General features: G+C 40.8%; 1 protein-coding gene across 2 annotated transcripts in view; it reads left to right on the top strand.

The window, feature by feature from the left end:
- Positions 1-20386, top strand: part of mib2 (MIB E3 ubiquitin protein ligase 2) — a 38860-nt gene that overhangs the window by 3449 nt on the left and 15025 nt on the right. For both annotated transcript variants that reach the window (XM_073470116.1, XM_073470117.1), the window contains 10 exons: positions 3579-3977; positions 5467-5638; positions 13216-13322; positions 14768-14962; positions 15192-15334; positions 15678-15785; positions 15914-16018; positions 16790-16952; positions 17571-17704; positions 19739-19887. In XM_073470116.1, coding sequence (XP_073326217.1) covers positions 3579-3977; positions 5467-5638; positions 13216-13322; positions 14768-14962; positions 15192-15334; positions 15678-15785; positions 15914-16018; positions 16790-16952; positions 17571-17704; positions 19739-19887 — 1675 coding nt within the window. The remainder of the gene's footprint in view (positions 1-3578; positions 3978-5466; positions 5639-13215; positions 13323-14767; positions 14963-15191; positions 15335-15677; positions 15786-15913; positions 16019-16789; positions 16953-17570; positions 17705-19738; positions 19888-20386) is intronic.

The following is a 20386-nucleotide window of genomic DNA, read 5'->3' as shown; positions in this document are numbered from 1 at the left end:
TAGGAGCTGGTTATGTAGGTGGAGTCATCCCCTGAATCCCCCTATTGCCGCGTCTACTCGTCAGTACCAATCCTGGTCTATTTAATAATGATAAGATATCAGCGTGCTAAGCTTGAATTCTCTCTGGAACCGCACAATGTGGGGGCAGCAGGGTGTGAGGCGGTGGGTAGGAGAACAGTTTAAAATGTAGGTGGTAGGTTGAGTTTTTTTCTCTCTCTCTCTCTGTCTACAAAACAGTTCCTCGAACCAGAATACTAGATTGTAGGCCTGCTCTACTGCAATATTTGAAGTAATGCTCTTCCTCCTCCCCAGGTTTCAGTGTGAAGCAATTTAGGTCAGTTTGATGGATTAATCATTATTGTATTCTCAGTTATTGAAACATCTACTCTGCATTTTTTACATCCTTTCACACCCAGAATGCTGCAAGCTGCGTCAAAGCCGTCCACTGTCTGTGACAGCTCCTCTGTTTGCATGCTGAAATGTCAGATCATTGGCTGGGACATTATTTCAATACATAAAAGAGGCTAAGCTGTCACTTTGGACAGAAAATTGAGTGTAAGCAGCCTGCTTTCCCTCCTTTGATCCCTACATCCCATATGTTTTCGTGCTTAACCAGATGCCTTTTAATACCAAAATGACATTGTAATCTCGATAAGCGTGCAAGTGTAATCTCAGAGCCGCAGTACAGACATCTGTCTGCCCTATTATTGAAAGTTGTTTTTTTTTTAACCAAACCCTGTGACTGTACTATCAGGCTTTTAATGCTAAAAAACATACTGGGTGAAAATTCACAGATAAATGGAAGGTATTTGGTGAGTTTAAGACTATATTCACACAAATGTGGATAGACTTTAGAAGAGCGTTTGTTGTTTGCTGTCTACACTAGCATTTATAGATCATTGACTGAATATTTGCTGTCCTAAGAAAACACTCAAGTCTCTTCTTTGCCATTCCACTTTAGATTAATGTTGGGTGTAAACATGCAAATGATTGATTACCACCACCATCTGCTAAGGAATGTGGTCAGATGTATAGACTTGTTTGACAAACATGGCACTTGATTTCAGGGTTAGCGCTGTTCTGTGACTTTTGACTAAATCTACACATACAGCATAGGTTACAATCACATCATACATGTGTGTTACTGATTTGTCATTCTGCTTCTTTTAAGTATTTTTACTGTACAAGTAAAAAATAACGATTTGATTGAGGGTCATAAATGCTACCAACACTCATGGTAACTCCCGGGCTGTTGTCTTAATGTTGCTGGAAAGTGGACGTTGGTTTTTATGTTTGGAAAAGTTATCACAATCATGTGAGGCCTCCCTCGGTATTACTCCTCCTATGGGGTGTTAATACACAGCAGGACCTGTTGGTGTGAGTCTGTCTGTGCATTAGCCTTGTTTAACATTACTAAAATAAGTATTGAACTGCTGGAAAGATGGCCCTTGCATAAAACTGGGCTGTCAGAGAAAAAGGGCTGTGGTATTCATTTTTGCTTAAAAGGTAGAAAACCTACAACAATCAGAATGCACTGGACCACTAAAGAGGCTGATGGCTGATGTCCTGCAAGTTAGGCGGTGCTTGTGTTTCACTCGTCATCCATTTTTATACAGGAAACAGTATGGCGGCCAGCTGGTAACAAACAATATGGTATTACAACGAAAAAGAATACTAAAACATGTTTATGAAAACATTGCCCAGTGCCCAGTTTTACCCAGAGTTCTTTCAGCCTCTGTTTTCACTATACTGGAACAATACTGTGGCCACTTATGGTTCACAATCTTTCTCTGTTGCAAGTAAACCATCCACTTAAATGTTTCTAAAAGCATTTTAGATCAGAAATAGGCAGTGTAGTAAAAAAATATTGGTAAACTATTCATCAGCACTGCCTATTTTTTACATTTTGATTTGAGATTGGAGGTCTGACTCTGCTCTTTGTGTCCATGGATGCGTACAAGTACAATCTGCATCTGTGCAATGTGTACAACCCCCTAAAATCCGCCAGATGATGCGTTTTGAGTCAAGAGTTTAGGGCTCTGGGTGAACGCAAAAAAGAGAGAAGTTTACCAGCTCACAGTCAGCTCACACACACCTGAGCCACGACCGCTGACTGTGTTTTGTCGTGTTTTCAGCTTCCAGTGTGCTCCAACTTTATTGTGAATATAGGCAGAAATGTGTGGCATGGTGACGTAGTGTGATATCAAGAAGTCCCAGAATTAAATGCGGGACTACTGATGAGGCATTTCGGGCATTTCAGGAGCATTGTTTTCTGTGGGAGAGAGGAGCTGGTGCTGACTTTGGGATTTTTAACTTTCAAGATCTTTTACATGCACGAGAAACTACTCAATATCAAACACTGAAGGAAAGGGAACAAACAACAAAACATTATAGGTGTCCGTTAAACACTGTTTTAGGAAAGAAACATGAACACAGGCACACAACCACAGTGTGCATTCTGTGGGCTGTTATTCAAAGCTGTTGTACATATGGACAAGTGTTACACACTGTCCTTCAGTTTTACAAGACTGCAGTTTTCCTTTTCTGCAACCTCATAAAGATTCTTTTGTTGTCTGATTAGACAGAAATAGCACTGCAGTATCAACAAGGAGTGCTTTAAATGTATTTTGAATCTTGGATGTGATTGGATGTCTGCTGATGGTCATGCTACTCAGCAATAGTTCATATCTATATTGCTGACTCAAGCTGCCACATAAATGCTGCCTTCTTCCTTAGTTCTTGTTTCTAGCACCCAGTGGCATTCATTCAGAAACACTGGAGTCATCAGTCGAGGGTGTGAATGCGTGAGATCTTCTATGCCTGTCCTTGTGACGAGCGTTTAACTATTTCATGTCTTCTTGAGATAACTTCAGGATTTCAGCTGTGGGTTTTAGCATTAACAATGGACACCTGAGATGTGTTCATGTTACCTGCTACATGAGCACGTTTTACCCTTTGTTATTGGTAAATGGCTACCACTTGAGATGTTTGCTTCTTGATGAAGAATGGGAGTTTAAACTTTTTGTCCAGTAGTCCAAACTCTTGTAGTAAGACTGGATATGCAGTTTACATGTTTACAACCTTAAGATTACTAGCATTGGTGAGGTTTAAGTAGTTGAGGTTTAGGACATTAATGAAGCCAATAGACTGTCCTGCTAAGGATCTAAGTGTATGTGTGTTTGTGTGTGTCAGGTCAGGGCTTGATTAGCGCAGCAGGGCATAGCAGTTGTGCCCAGCTGCTCTCTCCAGAAGCATGCCATGATACACAGCAAGGCCTCCAGTGAATGATCCACCAGCAAAGAGCAAAACACTGCTCTGAAGTTAATGAGACATATGGTGTGTTGCTTTTAGAGTCCCTCAGCAGCCACTGACAGACATGTCATCAGACAACACGCTGGCTGTGTGATTTCCTTGTTTAAAAGCAGTGGGATGAATGCAAAAGTCTCTACAAGTTGGCAAGGATGAGCTGTTACTTATGTTTCGTATTGATTAGGTAACAGAAGATGCCAGTATTCTAACTTTGTTCCACTCTTAATTTTTCACTCTTCTCATTGAATTGTATGTTCTCTATCCTCCAGTCACCCCTGATCTGTTCCCGGAAACATCCCTGGTGCCGTCCCTGACTGCAATATCGTCGGCGCGAGCCACTTCCATCCCTCATAAGCCCCGGAGGCGCAGCAGCAGCGGAACTGACAGCGCTGCCAGGCCCCGGCCGTTGCGCTCAGCCCCCAGGCCAGGCCCCAGCAGAGGCAGCATGGAGGTGGGCATGCGCGTGGTGCGTGGCCTGGACTGGAAATGGGGTAACCAGGATGACGGCGAGGGCCACGTGGGCACCGTGGTGGAGATCGGGCGGCAGGGCAGCACCACCACACCAGACAAGACGGTGGTGGTGCAGTGGGACAGTGGGACACGAACCAACTACCGCACAGGCTACCAGGGTTCCTACGACCTGCTGCTTTATGATAATGCTCAGATTGGTAAGCACACATTCTAAACCATCTGGTCAACTAGAGCTAGTTCAATATGAGTGGCAATATTATTATGAGACCTAGGTTAAATATGATACCAAAACGATACTTTAAGAAAATATTTAAGTCCAAAACTAGCTAAATAATTATGCATATAAAAATGTGACCAAGAATTTAATAATTGAGTTGTTGGTAGCCCGTACGATCAAGTGTGTCTTTAACACCCAATACAGGTGTTTGTTGTTTCCTCAGAATTATTTTGTGTTTGATATGCTTTTAATTTAAAAAATGGATAAGTTTTAGGGATGCACAGATATTTGCCTTGTACTGAAAAATTCTTATCATTGACTCATTAGTTGTTTAGTGGGCTAAAATGGCTTTTGAAGCAGTCTTTTAAAAAAAAGTCTTAAATAAGATTATTTTTCATGTGAAAAAAGTTAGATTAAATTTGTTTTCAACATTTGTATGATTGAATTTGTGCTCTTAACAGAATGAAGGGCTGAATGACTTTAAAACAGTTCAGTTTTTTTTTAATAATGAAGATTTGATTGTTTTCCTGGCACAAAAGGGGGAATTAATAACAATAAAGATTAAAATAAACTGCAACAAAAAAAAGGTACCTGCATCAGCTATCAGCCATATTGTTATTTTAAACATCAGTATCTGTATTGGCCCAGGATTTCACAAAAGGAAAAAAGGCATACCTAATAAGTGTGATTCACATCAGTATTTCAATTAAATTAGTTTGCAGCTGCCCACATGCCCTTGATCAACCTTAAAATGTGGTCAGCAGTGAGAACATTTTCCCTGACCTGAACAGTCATCATCATTTTTGGTCTCAGAGTTTCACAGAAGTTCACTTTCTACACAAATTAAAGGCCTTAAACACACACTTGGCCGCTGCTGTGGCCACACATTTTTTTGAAAAGCCGTCTCCACGTGTTTATCTTTAATATTTGGGCCTGTTTGCCATTGTGGTGGCTCGCGCAGCTTTCACAAAGCTCATTTTGAATGAGCGTGATACAGTAAAGACTATCTCTCATCGTCAGCCATCCAGCTCTATTTTGGACTTGAATGACACACACATTAACGCAGGACTCATTAGCATTTTGCTCCATTTAAAGCGACATTTTTCTGCCTCAGAAGCTTGCCCTTCAATTAATGGAGCGAATGAAGAGGAGGAGAAGAGATGAGGAGCTAAGGGGGTGGGGATATTTTTGTCATGCTGTTTGTGCCTCAGTTCTTCTCCATCTCATGATATTAGCCTTTGTGATAAGTTACATTGGTAAGGACATGACATATGCCTTGTATGCTTCAGTGACTTGCATATAGGAGATACGTAGTAGAATAGTACTTGCATCCTGTGATACAAGACATGACAAGTCCCTCAGAATTTGTTTTTCTTTGCACCAACATACAATAGAAATAGCAACCTCAGGCATGTCAGGAATTTTTACCCCCACTCACTTTCCTTGAACTACCTGTCCTTCCCCTCCAGGTGTGCGCCATTCCAACATCATTTGCGACAGCTGCAAGAAGCATGGCATCATGGGAATGCGGTGGAAATGCAAAGTGTGCTTTGACTATGACCTGTGCACCCAGTGTTACATGAACAACAAGCACGACCTGAGCCACGCTTTCGAGCGATACGAGACGGCACACTCCCAGCCGTGAGTACAGCACTGCCACCTGCCCTGCAACAATTGATTGTCTGTTAAATTAATTATGGCGTCGTCCAGCACAATGTCTCTGTTTGACCAGCTTGCTCTGTTCAAATCCTGTTCCGCTCATAGGAAGTGAGACCTTATTAGTGTTGTTTCCTCCAATTAACTTTCATTAGTCTGGTGTCTGTCTTTACAAGCCTACAGGTCCAGGCAGGTCTTGGCTTTTTACAGCACTGTCATCATGTTTGACCCTTTTGTTCAAGTCTGTTTGCTTTGCTGAGTTTCTGCTGATATATTGCCTGGTTCAGTTACCTGGCCAGATATTATGAGGGTTTATTTTCAAAATAAAGGCTTTTCTTAAGTCATTGCCTTATTTTGAAGGGATTGCACAGAGCCAAAAGAAGAGCGGAGAGGTTGTCTTTGTTCTGTCTGCTTTTTGTTCTGCATTTTCCTTTTCAAAACTTTCAGCCAATAGCCATTGTTCTCTGTGGTTGAATTAGGTTTTATTGTATTTCATTCCAGCCAACAGAAAAATTACCAGCTATAGCTTGAGATTGTTGAAATATATCGTAAATAATGTTTGATAACACAAAAGCGGCTCTGGAAATTTGTGCCACATTTGTGCCGTGAAAGTTTCTGTATGTTGAGTCAGCTTAGGCAAACCACACTTGTCCTCGCTGTGGATAAATGTTTACTTAGCTGATTCCAAGTGTCCTATGTATCCATATTTACTGGAGTGACTTCTCCCTTCAGAATCCACTCTTCTGCATCAGTTCACAGTAAAGCTCCAAACCGCTTCAGGCACTGTCTGAATGTCAGCTGGATGGCCTGTTCTCATTTTAACGAGGTGATATGTATGACCCAGATTTCTTCTATAGTTTAGCCTGGTCCAGGTCCAACACTGTTCTGTTCATTTACCATTAACGAATGGATGAGATTCATGTCTTGTTACACTTAGCTTCGATTTGGTCACATCTTCAGGTTAAGGTTAGATAAGACAAGGTTCAAGAGTTCAGTTCTGATTGGTTTTAGTTTTGCAGCAGCGGAACAAAGTTATTATTACACACCTAGCTCCAAATGTTGACCTGGTCATATCTCTGCTGCTTTCATTTTCACTCCCTTTTATCCTTTTCTGTGATCACTTTCTAACTAGACATCTTAATTCAAGTCTGTTTTTGGATTTAGGTTGAGTCCTCTTGGTAATGGACCATTTTGACTCTGATGGTTGGGATTAGAATGGACCTGCATACCATTCACAGATTCAGACCACAGACCACAGATTTGGGCTTTCAGTGAAACCTGGCCTCTGCCAGTGAGTCAAAATAGTGCAGTAATCATTTAGTCTTCTGACAGTAACTGGAATCTCATTTCGTCTCCCACCTCAGTTTCTCTTCTGAGGTATTGATTTGTCATTGAGGCCTAATGTTGTTTGGCTCAGCAGTGCCCTTCATTAAGGTGTTTATGTGACCCTCGAAACAGGCCTCTGCCTCCCATCTGTGCACACTGAACAATGCATTTGTTCTCACTGACAGCTATTTTTTATATATATATATATATTTATTATACAACTTTCTAATCATTTATAAAATAGTATACAATTTGTGTTTTAGCATACCTAAAATGATGTTATAAACTCTATGAACTGAAATATTATGATGAGATGTGTTTGATCATTGTTGACATTGGTTAGAAATGGGCACTGTGAAATACAGCAACCTGCCTTTGTGGATAAATGTGTCAAATACTGCTATGAGACTATGAGCATCCACAACTTTAATCTGAGTTTATTTAAAGGTTGTTTGTGACACCAACATCTCAGTGAGACATGGCTGAACCCAGAAAACTAAAAATAAGTCAAAAGAAAGACTTTGGGTTGAGACACTTTTGTATTTAAACGTGTAATACTCAGTGTTACAGTAAGTTGCTGTTGTTCGGTAGTCTTATAGTGGAGGAATTTTATAGTTTTAAATGTATGACATTGGGGTCACATTTGAAGTAAAGGTAAAATGTGGATTAACTTGCAGTTACAGTTTTGGTAAGCACAAGATACTTTGTAATGAATCATTTAAAATGCCAATTAAAAACAACTAATCGCTATGAATGTTTCATATAAATAAAAACATCTATTTTATATAAAACTCATGAGATTAAGAATGAATAACAAGTGTAGGATACCTTGAGACTCACTGCTACATTTCTTAGAGTGGGGCGGCCAAGGGTGTCACTTGTGTGTTGAAAAGGGGGACATAAGGCCTCAGATGAAGAGTTATTTCTTCAAACATATGCGATTTTAGGCAATGTAATGTGGGGATCAGTAAGAGGTCAGAGTAGATGATTATGGCAGGAAAAAAACTGGGCATAGCCTAGGCTACTACAGAGATATGGGAAGATGTCCACAGCCACCCCAATGTACACGATGCCTATGGGGGCAGCTGTTGCTCAGGAGATGTAGCAGGTCGTCAACTAATCTCTGGATTGGTGGTTTGAGGTTTGATCCCCAGCTCCTCCATATGTTGAATTGTCCTTGCGTAAGAGACCGAACCCTCCTGGGCCAGCCCAGTGTGAATGGGCAAATGAGAGGCCAATGGTTGCGCACTTTGTCTCCTAAGGTAGAAAAACACTGCATAAGTGAAGTCCATTTACTATATAAATGGATGACTACAGCCTTTCAAAATGCTGGCATCCCTGTAATTAGTTTCACCACTCTGAATGATATTGAGAAAATGGAGCTCCATTCAAGACCATGGTCTGCAACACTTCTGAATGGATCAACGTCACTGATAACACACTGGGCCTGTCTCTATTATGCCTCTTAGGGAGATTATTTTAATGGAGTCTGAAACATGAATGGTATATTAATGTTCATAAGTAGCATGGAACACTTGAGACTCAGCTGAAGACTGTGTGAATGAAATCTTCATCACCAGTCCAACTTACATATAGAGTATATACGTATAGAAGCTTTTGCAGTTGGTTACGTGGTCATTATTGAGTACTATTGTGTACAAGTGTCCAAGGTCCATATTTGGTTAAACAGCAGTGTTATGAACTCATTTAGACAGACTTTGTTCCACTACGTTTTCCAATCATTCCTTTGATTTCCCAACACATGTCCTATTTGCAATTATACACAAGCCTGAGGTGAAATTGGAATGAAATTCCAGCTGTTAGCAAACATATTTTGCTCAAGTATTAAATATCAGAGAACAAATTTAGTTTTTGGAGTTTTACAATGTGGTTTTAAAGTAGATTGAAATTTAACCGACAGGTTCTACCTTTCTCGAAGCTGTAGACCGTGGATGAAATTGAATCTTAACTACAAATATTAAATACAGTTTGTAATTATTCTTTGTGTTTTTTTAAGCTATGTCCAAGTTTTTTTAAATTACTAATCAAAGATCTGTTTGTTTGCACGTTGGATCAAATATTAGTTTTTCATCAAAATGTTATGGTTAATCTACTCTATTTAAATTAGCTGTCACTTCATAGTGAATGTTGAGCTTGCCTGGTCGTGATGAAGAAACGAGAGAGTGTCTGCAGATTATATACTGTACATAATCAAAAGAGATTCTAAACAATCTATTTCACAGTTTGCTACTACTCATATGAACATTATATTTTCTGTTGAGTTGACAACATTCAGTCTCTGCCTGCTCTCTTAATCCATTTATCAAGGCCGTCTTCACATAATCTCAGTGAAAATGGATTGCGATTGTTTCTCAGCAGTGGGACAGAGTGTACATCAGGGAGAACATCACATGAAAGTCACTTCTTTTCTCATCAGATGAATGAAATAGAGAAGCACTCTAAACTATGTGCTGCCAAACACACAGTACTTCTTTATTTCCAGACAACACTGACCCATATTCCACTGACAGCATTTCAAAAGACTAATTTATTATCTGGCAGTCATGGGACACACTTGATATTTGCCTGGAAAAGGCAGTTTTAGCTTGGTTCCATTGTGAGTGGCAATGCTTGTTGTACTAGCAGTGATTTACGTAAAGAGACTTGGGTTTGAGCTCAGCATAGTTGAGCAGGGCTCCTTTCATGCAGACCAAACATGTGTGAGGGCTTAATGGCATCTCAAGCAGGGTAGATCTATTTGTAGTTTACAGACACACTTCAGGCAGAAACTTTATGAGTGTCCTGAGGGGACAATGGGAAGGTGTCAACACTATAAACTGCTGCAGCGTGCTGACACTCGAGCTGTACCATCATAAACATGGTGTGAGACCTGAGCCGGATGTACTGTACACGAGTGTTCCATTGTAATTACATCAGATTTAACTGGATTAGCATGGTAACATTGTCAGCTGTGCAGATTAGCATCTTTACATTTTCAACTTCCTGGAAGACATGTATTAAATAAAAGGTGTCAGATGTGGAGTGTATACAAGGTGCAATAATACATGTGGCTGTCAGTGCATTAAGTTGTGTACCAGTGTTGCATTATTTGACTGATGTGCGTTCCCTCAACACCTATTATGGCATTTTTTGTTACTGTGAATCTTTTAGGATGTGAGTTTGATTCAGTTATTGTTGCAATATAATCTTTCCAATCCAAATTCTGTAAGGCTTAACTGTACTATGTAACCATATTAGTGTTATTTAAATAAAAAAAAAATATATAATATATAATAATTAAAAAAATAATAATTATAGTGTATTTATTTTAGAACAAATCGAATTATAACATATTAGTTTTATGGAATTCTACGGTATAATTGTTGCCAAAAAAATAAATAAATTCAAGTGTTAAAGGACATAATTTTTTATGAAATTATGTCCTGCATTTGGTTAAGACCCGTATGTTGAATAGTGCATTGAGACATGTGTGTACGTGCTGACAGTGCTCAGGGCAGCATATGCGTGGACCATATGTTTACGAGGGGATGGGTGGTATGCAGCTGGTTAATCGGCTCTTCAACACATAAACAACACACATGCAGTCCTTGGGTCAACTCCATGCTTAATCCTTTCTTTGCACATCAAGCTACACTGCCCCACCTGACCTCCTCAATTCTCTACCCTGTAGTCATGTTTGAGGCACATCCAAAACAAACCCCACTGCTGGCCTGCAGAGTTTTCCAGTGCTTTCTCTTGGCCTAAAATTTTCACCTAATTTTGGTTCTAGTTTAGTAACTTTAATTACTCAGTAACTTTAATTACTGTAGTTTTTTGCACTTCATCTTAAATTCCACTCCCATCACAAACTGCTGTACTCACTAAGTTTGAAAATGATTTTGTTGCTGTGGTAGGTGAAATATGGACCAAAGCAATGTATTGATGTATGTTTTGAAAGATGTGTCTAATTAAGCATAGTGTGCTCTAGTCTGGATTTGTGTTTTTCGCAGTAGTAAAAGTACCACACGCACATTACAGTAAGAACTGTAAATGCAAGCAAGGCTGACCTTGTAAACCAGGACCATCTTACTTTGTGGTGAAAGCTGGGTGCCATCATGCCACCCACAGCTGGCATCATTTCACAATTTCATAGCCTCACTGTGTTCCTGACAGCTGCTATTTTATATGTAAATTGTTATCATCATCTTGGTGCTTTTGATTCCTGAAAACAAACGGCAATTCTGTGAATTCCACCTCCTTAATTTCAGACAGTAGAGCTAACCCTTGGCTGACTTTGACCCAGTCGCTGTGTCTGTAGGTGTAGGTCTCCTGTCCTCATCCTGTCTGGGAGCAGGATGACGTTTGGCCGAGCGGGATTAGAAATCTTGATCCCTTGAAAGAGCTGTTGTCTTTCTCAGAGTAACTGTATTTAGAAACAACACGTCAATAACACTGAGGTCATGCTTCTTTATCATGGAGTAGAGACATCTGTCAGTTTACATACTTCACCATTACTGAATAGTTGAGAATAGTCTTTTCTCTTAGTGAACTAACTCTCCTGTCATCAGCTGTAGTGCACTTGGTAGCGATTCAGACACTCCTTAAAGTCTTAAATGTGCTTTGTGTCATCAGGAAATCGACCCTGCTTGCTACATTCTCTCCACGGCCCTAATACTAGGAGTTCGGGAAGTCTGTACTCCACTATAAATACAGCATAGTTTGCACAGTTTGTACTGTATGTACTGCATGTTTTTCTTGTATCCATTATGGTATATTTCAACACAGACATTAGCACATGCAAGCACCTACATGCTGTATGCGTTGCCCTAAGGTGGCGTGCTTTCTGATAGCTCTGCTGTCCAGGGATTAGGCTCAAAGCTCTGTTGTCACACAGTTCTCAGAGCAGACCTGCCCAAGCTCAATCCCAAGCTGAGATTTAACGTCAGTTGGCTCCAAGTTGGCTGTTTCCTGCTTCAGATCCCAGGAACCTGAAAAATCTGGCAAATAATGGGGGATAACATTAGCCAAGGCTAACTTTAAGCAAAAGCCCAGCGCAAGAGACACGTGTGAGCAGCAAAGCCTCTACGAGACTCTCTAAGGATGACAACTCTCACAGGGCTCTTCTACTTTTGATCACACTGGATTTTTAATGACTTTGAGTCGATCCAGAAAGCTCTTGGTTTCATATGGAAGCTGGGGTTTGATCTCATCAAGAAAGTATGGGAATAGGCAGTTCCTTTGCACCAAGATCTGATCAAATCTTTACCATAAGGTAAGGATTGTCTCACCTGAGTATCCGAATTTGTAATTGCGGTTGTTGGTCACTGTGTTAAGTTGTAGAGTGTTCACACAGATGCTGGTGTAGGTTTTCTGTATGTGTTCTTTAAGTTTAACTGGTGACAATCCTGGAATCGTATCAGAAAGAAGACATTGTCTTAGATCTATTTACTGAAAAGTCACAGTGAGCAGAAATGTTTTAAGCCCTGATTTAAATCAAGAGTTTTTTAGTGGACCTCAGGTATTCAGGAAAGTGCTTCACCTTGCTTGGTTTTGATCCTTGAAACACTGAGTAAACCTGTCCCAGGTGACCCGAGGGGTCTCGATGCCTCATCATGTAAAAGTAAATTAAATAAGAGGAAAATAAGATAAGGTTATAGGTTTTCAGGTTTTTAAAGGGCAGAAAATGTCTTCAGCATGTTGCGATACACATGTACTACGAGGTACCTTTCAGTCAGTTGTCAGGAGATCACAGTGGACTTTATAAGTGTCCCGCATGTTGAGTCTCATCATATTTATTTTCTTTATGAAAGCTTTTAGTTACACATGATGAATCTGTTTGTTCTGTCCATCTGTCAATGGACTGTTTGTCCATCTGTTATTGGAAGTTTGCGTGACAGGCAGCATTTTGTATGGATTTGATTATTTAATTTATGTGGTTTGGGCAGCCCATTGTCCATTGGTTATCAAGGATGTTTTACCTTGATTTGTATTTTATAAACCGTGTAATGATTAACATTAACATGAATGACCAAGGACATCCATAATCATGACAAATATATTTTAGTAAATGTATTTGCCTTTTTCATGCATTGCTGGCTTTAATATAAGAAGTGATGTTTTGTTGGGGTTTTAATGCACACTTGAAAAAAGTTTTGTATGGAGGATTTCACAGCCACGTTGTCTCAGATGGTCTGTGGAGCCGTTTGCTCAGCTGTGTCTTCATGCTCTTATCACAGAGTGAGCTTGGCACCGAGGCAGAACCTCCCGCGGATCATCCTCAAAGGAATCTTCCAGGGGGTTAAAGTGGTTCGTGGACCTGACTGGGACTGGGGTAACCAAGACGGTGAGTGGTTGTGTGTTTGTGTGAGGTGTGTGAGGTGTGTGTGTGTGTGTGTGTGTGTGTGTGTGTGTGTGTGTGTGTGTGTGTGTGTGTGTGAGGGGGGGGGGGTCTGTTCCTGCTCACTAACTTGCCCCTGCCAACTCAGCAGGCCCCCTACCTTCTTGAGCCATGAAGCTGTACCTCTTCAAAGTGTTTCACCATCCACAACCCATAATAACATTCTAACCTCACGTCTCATTAACCCGCAAAATGTCGTCTTAGTATGTGTCTGCATGCACTTATATTGCCAGTGACTCATCTGAGTCTGTTCCACAGATGTGCCTGTCTGTGTGTGTCTCTGCAGCGTCCCTGTTCAGTAACATTCATGTTCTTTTGTTTTTCCAGCCCTGTGTGGTGGCACAAAATGAGAAGCAACTTCACCCAAAATGTAGTTGATGTTTACGGGTGTTGAGAAAGTAGATAATCATGTTGTAAATTGTGTTTTGGTGGCTTCCATGAGTGTTTTCAGTTTTATTTTATGTGGCAAAGGACGGGTCCACTCTGTTGCTGTTTTGAAAAATAAGCTCACTTTCACATGATGGTTGAAAATAGTTTAAGTAGTAATAGAAAGCAATCTTTCACATCAGCAGACCAAATGAAAGCCCTTGATTGTTCCCTTTAGGGAAAGCAGGAATGCTAATATGTCTCTATGTTTCCTGGTCTGGGGTCATGGTTGTCTCTGAGAATAGCAACGCTCCCTTATCTGGGCTAGAGCGAATGAGTCAAAATGTCCTTTTGGTGTCTTTGAAATCAACGCCCTGGGGTTTGGTTAAGTCACTCATCAGCCGTAAACGTTGTAAGTGCATATGGGATGCTCTGAGCATGCTCAGAAACCCCCAGCCCACCATGTAGTTTCACGGGCCACTGGTTTAGTTGGTGTGGTTCGGCAGTGAGGCAGCCTGATGACTTTAATGGCTCAACAAGGGCTTTCTTACATCATAAAGCCTGATGTAGAGGTCTGAAATCATCTTTTGATAAAACATATGGCTTAATAATGTGGGAGTGGACATGTTTTATTTAATGGTGGTTCCTCTTCTTTTTTAATTTGATGTTTTTTTGTATTTAAATCAAGAAGGGGATTGTGTTTCGTCAGGTGTTTGATTCATTAAGACTGAGCTGGTTCCAGAAAACAGAAGTGATTGACTTTGACACTTGTGACCCTGCAGAGAAAGTGTTTCTAACACACCTCTGTCTCTGTCATCTCATTTGTTTCATGTGTTCACATTGTGCTGATGATTGATTGATTGCATGTTTACTCCGTTCACACATTTTTCTCCTGATCAAACACACCTAAATCCACTTTCTTTAACTAACGACTTATCTTTGTTTAATGATTTATCTTTCACTGTCTTTGTCTCTCCCCCTTCTCCCACACACTGATGTATTATTGTTTTCTTGCATGTGTGTAGGCGGGGAGGGTAAGGTTGGGAAGGTAGTGGACATTCGTGGCTGGGACACAGAGTCTGGCCGCAGTGTGGCCAGTGTCACCTGGTCTAATGGCACCACCAATGTCTACCGAATGGGACACAAGGGCAAGGTAGACCTCAAATACGTGTCTGACGGCCAGGGAGGCTTCTATTACAAAGACCACCTACCAAAATTAGGTAAGAAAGACTGTTTCTAAAGCATGCATACATTGAAACGGGAATCAAAGTTATTTATTTCTCTGGAATATTTCATTATATCTTACTTGTTTGGTGGCATATTTGGTATTTTTAACATTTCAGTGATGTAAATATGATTGCCTGCAGAAAATGTAGACATGCTGTCTTAAAACCCAAACTATTGGTGGGGTTTCCGCTAATTTGTTGATGCTAACACCCTTCCATCCAGGAGAGCACGCAGAGCTGCAGCGCCAGGAGAGTGCTGACGGCCACTCCTTCCAGCAGGGCGACAAGGTTAAATGTCTCTTGGAGGTGGACATCCTGCGACAGATGCAGGAGGGCCATGGAGGTTGGAACCCCAAAATGGCTGAGGTATTAAAGAAAGACAGACAAATCACACAAACATATTAACAGTAGATAGCTTTACATAACTCCCTGTTGAGTTCTCCTATAAAGTAAAAGTACAAAGTGAACTTCCCTAGTTACAATGAACTCTTTGTACTTTGCACATTGTATGAACTCTTTATGTTGCACATGTGCCTCCTGAACATAGCATACAGAATATTTATGTAAGTGGCTCAGATGGTCATTGGCGTGCAACAGAGTGAAAGGAAACAGAGCATCCAACTCTCAAATCACAGCTGCTAAAGGGAACATTAAGGTCACAGCCATGCAGAGGGAGACCCAGGGTGAAACAGCCTATTTGTGTTCGCAGTACATTTGCCGGATCGGGACTGTTCATAGAATCACTGACCGAGGAGATGTCAGAGTCCAGTACAGCAACAACATCCGCTGGACTTTCCATCCTGGGGCCCTCACCAAGGTACTGAGTTACTGAGATAAGAGGATCTTAGTTCAGAGCTTTGATCAGTTGGATTATGAGTATGTTTTCAGCTGATTTTAATAGTGTAACACGTTTGTTAACAGTTTGTCCATCTTTCTTTCCACTAGGTGAACACTTTTGGAGTCAGCGAGCTAGTAAGAGTATTGGAGGACATGGAGAGTGTGAAGAGACTGCAGGCAGGCCATGGAGAGTGGACTGACAGCATGGCTCCCGTATGCTCATTTAGCCTGATAATAGATACTCTGATAATATGTACTATATGTATGGATTTGAGAAACTGATAATCTAAACATGGATCTTTAGACCAAGGTCATGATGACTTTATGATAAACTTCTTTGTTGATTTTCACACCAAGGACTCTTTTGCACATTAGCCAAGATTTATTATATAACATTATTTATATTGCACCTTTCAAAACATAGTTCCAAAGTGTTTACAAACAAGGTATACAGTTACACATTGCATTTATATAGCAATATAATAACACAAAAGGATCAAATAAAGTAGCAATAAAAAAATTAATCAAATGTTCACAACAATTAGGCTTTTATATAAAATTAGGTTTTCAGGCGAGATTTCTAAAAGGATCCTGATAAAGCATTAGCTGGATGTGGACATTATTTGGAAGCTAGACACGTTGAAAACGATAACTTTGTCTCACCTCTGCATTCTGGTACCTTCAGGTTACTCCCTGTCTGTGTATGTGATGTTAACTGTGTCACTTGCTAAAGTAAACCCTTTATTTGGCAGACACCCCTCTGAATTAAGTGACCTACTTCCTGAAAATTGGGCGTACATCAGGAACTAATCAAGTTTAGAGCCGTTTCCTCATTATTTACTTAAATTAGAGAGGCACAGAAATTGGCCTTGTAAATACCATGAATAGTTCCTGGTCAATCAGTTTTTCCACTCTTTATTCTTTATGTGTCAATGTCAACCTTCTCCCTTGTTTTTTTTTACCTTACTGTCTTCTGTTACCTAGGTGCTTGGCCAGGTCGGGAAGGTGTTGAAAGTGTATGCGGACGGTGACCTACGGGTGGCGTTTGGAGGCCAGACGTGGACGTTCAACCCAGCATGCCTCTCAGCCCAGCCTGTGGAGGTGGATGCCAACCTCATGACGGCCGAGAACCCCAACGAATCTGGAAGTAAGGCCTCTGCCGGGACGTGGGGGCTTCATCTCTAACGCTGCAGCTCCGACTTTACCTCCATCAAGCACTCATTCATCCTCCTCCCTGCCCTTATTCCAGCTCTGTCTCTGCCATGCATGCTTTCACATACAGGCTGCAACTGTGGCATTCATGATCACAGCCATTCCCTGTCTGTTTTTTTTTTTCCAGCTGTGTGTGTACCTGGTGTCCTTTTTTAAAATGTTCTTCTCTATAGCATGTCGCGATCCTGCATGTTGACAGCGAGAGCAAAGCAGACATTTGTCATCATGTCAGACGTTCTCATTCTCGTAATCATGACTAAATCTATTCTGTGCATGTGTTCACCTCTGCGGATGGGACAACGGAGCTGTGTGTGTGTGTCGCCAAATTTTACTGCATGGAGGGACATTTTGACTCATTCCTGAGCTCAGCTTTGACAAACCCATTAAACCAGTGTGTCTTTGTGTTGCCATTTTGGCCCTTTGGAAGGCTTTCCGACACCATTTCTAATCCTTTTTTTTTGTTTTGTTTTTTACATTTAACCGATTAAACTAAATTAATCCTTTTTGTCTCTCTTTTTGTCCCCCTTCCCCATCTACCTATGTATCTGTTCAGGTACAGTCATCTCAGTGCTGGAGAAGCTGCTGTCCCAATCCACAGAGCAGGACAATCCCAGCCGGCTGGTCATCGAGGCAGCACACGGCAGTGCCAACAAAGTGCGGGAGTTGGTGCAGAAGTATCCTGACAAGGTTAGTGCAGCACTCCTTCTCTTTGCTGCAGTCCACTGCTCGTTCCAAGAGCTCTTCCCACCAGGACACCAAGACTGGGGGTGGGGAATTTAAGGGCCAGAGAGTCTTAGTGAGCCAGATAAGGCAAGGGACATTTTATACACTGGCATTTGCCAGTCTGTCTGATTCACTATCCAAATTTCCTCACAACACACCACTCCAATATCACTCACAACCCTTAACTCATGCTGCATTCAGCTGTAAAACAGGGGCAGAGCGTTTTTTATTTCCACTCTTCCATATTAGAGTTACACACACAAAAGAGGCAACATCTTCTTTAAAATATATATAGCTGTAAATTTACAGCATTTACACAGATGATAGACAGAGAAAAATGTGGAAATGGCATTGACAGTAAAATGTGTGCCTGTTAATAAATTATGTAATTGCTTCTCATAATTTCATTGGCTTGTTTGATCAAGACACACTCAGACTGGTCGTTTTTAAATTAAAGCAGGGAGAGATGGAAGATAGTTTTCAGTGACTGAGCCAACTGAGGATATGAGGAAGAGAACTGAGATAATTAGGGAAAAAATATGACAAGACGTAAAAATAACATATTTTACTGTTTAAGAGATTTGTAAAGCAATTATCCCGGTTAAATTAGGCTCTATTTTATGTCTTACTATAAAACTGAGAGAACGTTACCCAAAACTGTCACTATTATGCTATTAAATGACATCAAACATGACACATATTGCAGTGGAAATAGACGTAAAATTGACATTAATTTTTACTGCTACAATATATGTTTTTACTTATATGATCATACACAAACTATTTGGATAAATGAAATGATGCAATTCACACAAAGAGGTTTTTATGAGGCATAAAACAGATTTTGGTCGATGTTGGATGGAATCAGTTTTGGATTCTGTTTTCTGTTTTTTGGCAGTGGCCTGCAACCAAGACATGCTTTTGAATTTGACTCTTATTTGGAAAGGGATCATGCAAAAAAAGTCTCTGTGTGTGTGTTTTTAGTTGTTGTCGTCCACAGTCAAACACACACACTAACAGCCATTTGGGTACTGTACTGTTATTGAAGAGAATATGAGGTGAGGAGGTCTGCCTTAGGGAGGAACAGTAATTTTTTCCTTTTCTTGTACCCGGCCTTTTTTGTCTGCTGCCCGATTTTATTTCGACTTGAGCAGCTTGCGCAACAGGAAGATATCGAGAGATCACAAACACAAATATTTGCTGCAATGATAATTGTTCAAGATAGATGAGAAGAACACAGATTAACCCTCACATCTGTAATCATCTGTAATCCAAACTGTATACTGACAAAGTCCAAAATAACAAGGTAATTTTTTGTCATTATACAACACATTGTTGCATAACAAAATAAAGTTTGTATTTCCTTCATGCTACGCAAACATAGAACATATATATAGTTTATATATGCATACACACCCAGGAAATAATTCTGTACTGTGCATTTTAAACTTCCGTCTACAGTAGGTGAATGTAAACAGCAGCAACAAGATGGTGATGATAATCTGGTCGGCATCTTCATATTAAAAGCGAAGCACTGGGAAAAACAAGCTTTCATTTTCTGGACTGAAGCACTCTTTTCAGTTCTTAATCTTTTGACCGGCACTATCTTTACAGACTTTTTTATCACTTTATTATTGTTTTGCATATTATGATCCCAACTGCGTTGTTTTGTTGTCCTAGTGGTTGTTACAAAGGAAATTATGCTTAAGCAGTTATGGGTGGTTTAAAATTTTAGGCTCGATCGATTAAAGGGGACTGTTGGGCCTTGGCAGAGGTATACACTCTACTGGCTGCCACTCTAATCTAGCCATGTTTCTGACCACAGTTGTACGTAGTGATGATGACTACACGACTAATTAGGATTATGTATCAAGTGTGTGACGAACGTATCTGTTGTACGTGCTCAGATTATTTCCAGCCAGTTTATCTTCAGCTCGGTTCATGTCCACACCATCACCGCCTCTAATGAATCTGCGACCGCGTTTGTGTTCCTGGCAGGTGGATATAAAGAACCAGGGCAAAACTGCGCTGCAGGTCGCTGCACACCAAGGCCACATGGAGGTGGTGAAGGCCCTGCTGCAGGCCAACGGCTCCATCGAGGTCAAGGATGAAGACGGTGACACTGCATTGCACTACACTGCCTTCGGGTGAGCACACACACTTGCACACACACAGTTTTCCTGCACACATACTCACAGTTGAGAGTAGAAAAAGTGCCAAGGTAACACACACACACACACACACACACACACACACACACACACACACACACACACACAACTTGAGTTTCGAACAGGATGCATCTCAGCTCCTTGTGGCTTTAGAGAAACCCGGAGGCTTTACAGTAGAGCTTCTGCTGTTCTCCTTCCCTCTAATGTGATAATCCATTCACAGAAGTGACGTCTAATACGCCAGGCACATCTCATCCTCTCACGATGTTAACACATGCTTGGAAAGTTTGACAAAATCTCTCCGGGAATTTATACTGGCCTGTAGCAGCGGCACACCATGCAGACGAGATAGCAGGGTTTGAAAAAGAATGATGATAGAGTAACTTAACATGCAAACCTTGTGCTTTGTGAAGCTCCCAGTAGGCTTTTAGAATAAGCTTTTGTGTTTTATACACTGGTTTGAATTAACTTAATT

The sequence above is a fragment of the Pagrus major genome, chromosome 7, assembly GCF_040436345.1.
Source record: "Pagrus major chromosome 7, Pma_NU_1.0".
NCBI classification, from domain to species: Eukaryota; Metazoa; Chordata; class Actinopteri; order Spariformes; family Sparidae; genus Pagrus; species Pagrus major.
Note: the sequence above shows the minus strand (reverse complement) of the source record. Positions and strands in the feature narration are given on the sequence as shown.